This window comes from Mya arenaria, chromosome 16 (assembly GCF_026914265.1).
Source record: "Mya arenaria isolate MELC-2E11 chromosome 16, ASM2691426v1".
NCBI classification, from domain to species: Eukaryota; Metazoa; Mollusca; class Bivalvia; order Myida; family Myidae; genus Mya; species Mya arenaria.
Window position 1 is genome coordinate 47,783,898 of NC_069137.1, and position 5,909 is coordinate 47,789,806.

General features: G+C 33.4%; 1 protein-coding gene across 1 annotated transcript; it reads left to right on the forward strand.

The window, feature by feature from the left end:
* The first annotated feature begins 2,365 nt into the window (after window positions 1–2,365).
* LOC128221819 (microfibril-associated glycoprotein 4-like) lies at window positions 2,366–5,505 on the forward strand. Its single transcript, XM_052930423.1, has 7 exons — window positions 2,366–2,394; window positions 2,948–3,100; window positions 3,219–3,254; window positions 3,717–3,844; window positions 4,078–4,174; window positions 4,568–4,732; window positions 5,243–5,505. The coding sequence occupies exons 1-7, from the start codon at window positions 2,388–2,390 to the stop codon at window positions 5,491–5,493; spliced, it is 837 nt and encodes a 278-aa protein (XP_052786383.1). The 5' UTR covers window positions 2,366–2,387; the 3' UTR covers window positions 5,494–5,505.
* Window positions 5,506–5,909: the final 404 nt, after the last annotated feature.

Genomic DNA, 5,909 nt, shown 5'->3' on the forward strand with positions numbered 1-5,909 from the left:
GGAGCAGTGTTTATAGTGATAGCCATGCACGGAGAATTGCCCGTTATACCTAAAGATATCGATTAGTGTCTTTTGTTTAATCGCGGCTCACAAATAATGCTAACTTGTCCAATGCACCTACTACAATTTTGGCCAGGTGCGTGTTTTTGCCCACATCTGGGAAAACCGACCCAAAGATAAGCTCTGATAGCTCCGTTAACAATAATGTTAAGTTGTTTTATTGGATGACTCCATAAGGTTTCAGTATCATTTGAAAGAATATTGCCGCTTTATTATGTCCTTATGTTAAAGAAATAACCAAAAACTACATTATTCATATAAATTTAATTTTGTTCAAAACCCAAAATTGCTTCTCTTTTTCGCATATCGATTCCGTTCCTATAATATCGGAAGACTAGATGGGTCATCGAGCATCTAAATTTCACATATTTGTTGATTGGGTACAATCTCATGTCCTATTCTCACGGACAGTTGCAAACCTAATTTTAAATAATATTAGTTACCTCGGTTGTTGTTCGAAAACAATTCATCGGGGTGTTGTGAATACAGCAAATTTTCTTGTGTGTTCTGTATACAGGTATACCATCCAGTTGACTCCCTATACTGCTTCTTCAATAGCTTTGACATGAAACCCCCTTTCAATAAAATTCTGAGTCTGTCACGATAACTGAGTAGAGAAGTCTTACTTTTTTCTGGCAGATATACTCTATAAATCTCTTACGTTTTTTTCTACAACATCCTATTTATTGTATTCAAGTTCAAAACAATAATGCCTTAACTCCTTATATCAATTCCAGTAATTGGAGTGGTGTAACGTCGGCTTTACGTGTGTTGCCACCTCAGTGTTGTGCAAACGTTTTTACATTGGCATAACTCAAAATTAATTTGATAAAATGGTAAAAGACGAAGATATCCTGCTTAGAAAAATATGATGTTAATGTTATTAAACTATGTTGATGATTTATTCATTTCATATAAAAGGTAAACAAATTATTTGTTTGATTTCATGCAGTTTTTCGTATGGTTATTTGTATTTTCATATTACATGTTTCCAAATCGTTGTTACAATAAAGCAGACAAATTGGACACAGGCAAAAGAAAGTGTTATTTTGTACTATTCCGATTTTTCTCATTCTAGAAAGATTTTTCTTTTGAATGCCTGCTTTGTACCTGATGGTATGATATCCATATCTATTGTTCCTACAAATGTTTCCTCTCGCTAACTTTGCTCTAAAGATATTTTGCCATTTTTCGCTCCCAACATTACATTTGTCCGAAAAATAATGATCTCGTGTGTTTTCTGCCATTTAAAATGACATAATTCGAAGTTTATGTAGCCTTGTAAAAAGAGGGCGACTTACAACTGAGATTAAATAAAAGACAACGTTTTTAATCAGATGAGTTCAAATGGGATATTTAAAATAACCAGCCGGTATTATATTACCAATCCGAATACAATGTTGTTCAAATTAAAGAAATACAAAACACGTTTATTGAGACCAAGCAATCCGTGTATAACACTATCATAAACAAGGAATTAATTCACCAAACTGCAACATTCACTGAAGACAATTAAAAGAAAATATCGGTAGAAATCGAAAGCGTTCTCTGTTTTATCATTTAGTGTATTAAACTACTAGATGATGCATTTATGATTGCACCAATAACGCGTTGGTCACAAGCTATTCGCTTTTTCATTTTTCATTGCTAAGATTAAAACGTATCAAAAATGTTAACACTTGCCTTTTTTGTAAAAACTGTGCCTTTATATTTTTATAGTGTATTTAAACTTGAAGAAGTGAGTTATCAATTTTGGACCTGTAGCAATGTATTTGAACCTCGAAATCCGGATCTAGGGATCAAGAAAATACCATGATCAATTGTCCATTTGTTTAACGTTATAAGCAGTAGTTATCACTGTTGTTTGAACTCTAATAAAACATATTTCTAATATCAATATCTAGAAAGCATTACACTAGGATGAAAATAGCTAATATAAATATCGTGATTATTATGACTATGTTATAAAAAAATGTTTTAATAGTAGAACCTTGAAACAAATTTCTGACATTTTTTCATGATCCTTAAAGTATGCAGGTTTGTCTTGAATTCTAGCCACGCTTGACTTGTTCCCTGCCGTATGTACGTCAAACACGTTGATTTAGAGTAATACTGATGCGCTGTTTTAGTTGTCGACTCGTGCTTGTATTCCTAAACATGATTTGTAGATTTAAAATGGAACGTGACGCTAACAACCAGTTTCCAATGGCCTTATCGAGCAGTGTCATCGTAAGTAGGTCACATTTAGAATTATATAAGGGAAACACAGTAGAAGAGATCACTATTCAAGCGATAACATGTTCGACGTTGTGAAAGTTGTAAGCCATATGGAAGGTAAATTTCAAATACATAATTAATTTTCTCAAACATGTTATAGTTATATTTCCAAACTTAACTTGTTGTAATTTTTGAAGAAAACTGTTAATAATAAAGACTTGTTTTGAATCGACCAAATTCTCAGTGAATTCGGCATATCGCAATATACATGTAGGTACACTAACAATTTTCTTTACAAACACAGTATATACTTTTATTTGTAACGATATTCATCATTCATATTAAAATGATCAAATAATTTAAAATTATAAAATTAAATAAAGACATATGCTGGTTAAGTAAATAGTATACCTGCAAGGGGCCAACAAAATACCTTCGTACAGAGAATTCCTCGACCGCTATCCTTCTAAAAATCATAAAATGAACTAAAGACATGTGTTTCAGTAATCTAAATATTAACCGTGATACAGGTCAAACATTTTATTCTCGTACAGAGCGCTTCTCGACCTCTTCCCGGTAAGGGCAATATCTTTTACGATATAAACGTGACTAATAAAGTTATGTATTGTCTCCCGACAAGAGGTCTGATATAAAAATGCGTTTCTTTCAGCAATTGTTTTTATTGGGGCCGTTTGCCTTAATTTGGCTCTAGCTTCTGGGTCATGCGTGGACCTGGATGTGACCGGCTGCCGGACCAACCCGCAACTCTGTCAAGACCCCCTTATCGCAGAAGTCACATGTCCAGTTATGTGCAACAGATGCCGTGAGTCAAATATTCGTGTCTAAACTGCTTAAAAGATTTACAGTTGAATTCGATTTTTATAAAAACGCCTTTGAATAACATAGATTTAAATTTCAAATAAAACAATGGTATATTTCAGCAAATGTTCCGCAAACAACGCAAGCTGACACGACAGGTAAATGCATTTTAACCCACACTGTATACAAAAACAAGACAATATGCTGGCTTCAAACTTTGGTATGTTCAAAATCCGATTGGTATTTTGAGTTCTAGATCTACTTCAAAATATATTTAAAGAGCTGGAGTGGTCATCAAGCAATATAAACATATATCTCTGCTTTACCCTGTTTCCAGTTTGACTTATTTTGTGTATTGCACATGTGTTAACAAATATTCAAATTTCTACAATCCGTATGTGTCAATCTCGTTTAATTTTGATGAACAATCGTTATTTAATTACAAAAAATAATTTGTTATCGGACGTATTATGTGAATCAAGCATATCCATTATGAGTAATCTTATAACATTTGATATTTATAATGTACTAACTGAAGACATCATAGATCTAATGAGCAATCATAACATTAATATCAAGCTTATATCTGTTGATGATATAAGTATATAATAATATTGCAGCTGATTGCTCGGACCTGTTGAAGAGAGGTCGTTCTTGGTCCTCTGGCGTTTACACCATAGTTACCTGGAAGACACACACAACAGTAGATGTTTTCTGTGACATGGACACAGATGGCGGTGGATGGACCGTTAGTCAAACTATTTGTGAATTTTGTTTATATTTTCTAATATATATATATTACGAAACTCACTGACAGCCAAATGAAATACTATTACGTTTCTGTGATGGTTTGGAAATGAGCTAAGACCACAGTTATGAACGTATGTATTTCTGAGCGTATTACTAGCAATTACATATGCGCTACGTAGGTACGTGACCACACAAGAAATCAATAGGAAAATGTAGACGAAATTGTTTCAGGTGTTCAAACACAGGGTCAATGGAAGTGTGGATTTTTACCAGAATTTTAGCAGCTATGAAAATGGATTTGGATCGCCCCATGGAGAGTTCTGGCTAGGTAGACGTTTATTGAATATTCGGAAAGATATTTCAAACTCAAATATGTTTCAGTACTGTTTCAAACTGATAGGTAATGTTGTATAATATCTTTATATGATTAAAATGTTCATTTGTCACGTTCGGTTAAATCTTTGGTGCCACTTATACATAACATAATATGGGTATTGCATCTGTTTTGCAGTTTATGTTGTTAAAAAAAATGTCATTCTGATACTCTATGCTGGTTTTTGGTGTGTGGCATGTCCCTGTATTGTATGTTCCTTTGAAGTATATATTATAACTATTATATGCACTAGGTATTAAGGACCAAAGAAGAAATGTTAAATCTTATGGCAAACAGTATTTTTATGCATTCCGCACTCCGTAAAATAATTTGCGAATTGTCTTTAAGGTTTGCGGCTATTAAATGAGCTGACATCACGCCGAAATCACACGTTACGTATAGACCTTAAGGCACATAACGGTACAAGGATGTATGACGTGTACGATGGATTTAGTGTTGGAGCTGGTTCAAACTATACACTACATGTGGACCACAGAGTTGATTCATTACACCGTATGTTGACATTCTCTGGTTTAATTCTTTTATCATGAATTTCAGTCGATTTTCACCAAATATTTAAACTATTGAAATATAATAATTCTGACATTTTTTACAAGTGGTTCGGTTGGGTATGCCACATAGATAATAATTAATAGGAACTTTAGGAGTGCTATTGTTTATCAGTTAAATGATCAATGTAATTGTAAATTTCGCATAATGTCAAACCATGTCAAACCATGGTGGTTATTAATAACATATCGTTTTTTCTTAAAACTGTCATCCTGATGTTGTTAATTCCTATGGAAACAATAATTGTAATTCTTCCCTTCAGAGATATTTAAAGGTGATTCTTAAATTTCTTAAATTAGATGTCTCATAGGATGCAAAAACAAAACACAAAAAAAGAAAAAAAATGCAAAGCCCTTGAAGATCGTCAACTGTGAAAATACTTTTAAAAGGAAGTACATGCTTATACCTTAATGATGTATACATAATTATGTTAAATTTATCTATTTTTCATAGTGCCTTATGGCCATTTACTATCGCCATACCACGACGGCCAACCATTTTCGACTTACGATCACGATATGGATCAACATTCTTCAAGCAGCTGTGCTATTACATACCACGGTGGTTGGTGGTATAACGGCTGCTACGCTGCTAACCTTAACGGACGCTACTTCGTTAACGGTTTCCCTTATTACACAGGGATGGTATATATGCCATTTGCAACTTTTGAAAGTGTAAAAAAAAGTAAAATGATGTTTAAATAAGACTCCAGTAAAACCGTTATAATACAATACCATTTTCCATTAATACCTCAAGAGTTAAACAACTCTTTGGTTCTATTATATTTATTAAAGTCTTATGCAACTGTTTTTGTCTCAGTTCATTTAATACATATCAAATTATATTGCGTTTGTTTGTTATGTGTGCTTTGTTTAATACAAAGCAAACAATACATAACAAATAAATAAATTACAACTAATACAAGTCTTTGCGTAATAAACTAGGGTTATAACTGCATCGCATCTTTGCATTAGGTACTCTGAATATAAGTATCTTCCATGGCCAAGAATGTAAGATAGGTTCATTCCGACCCGAGCGTAGGGTGTTTTGCGGAAACGAGGTTTACCGAGCCACAAGCGGCTATGGAAGATGCTTTTTCTCCAACCTCAGATAAACAAAA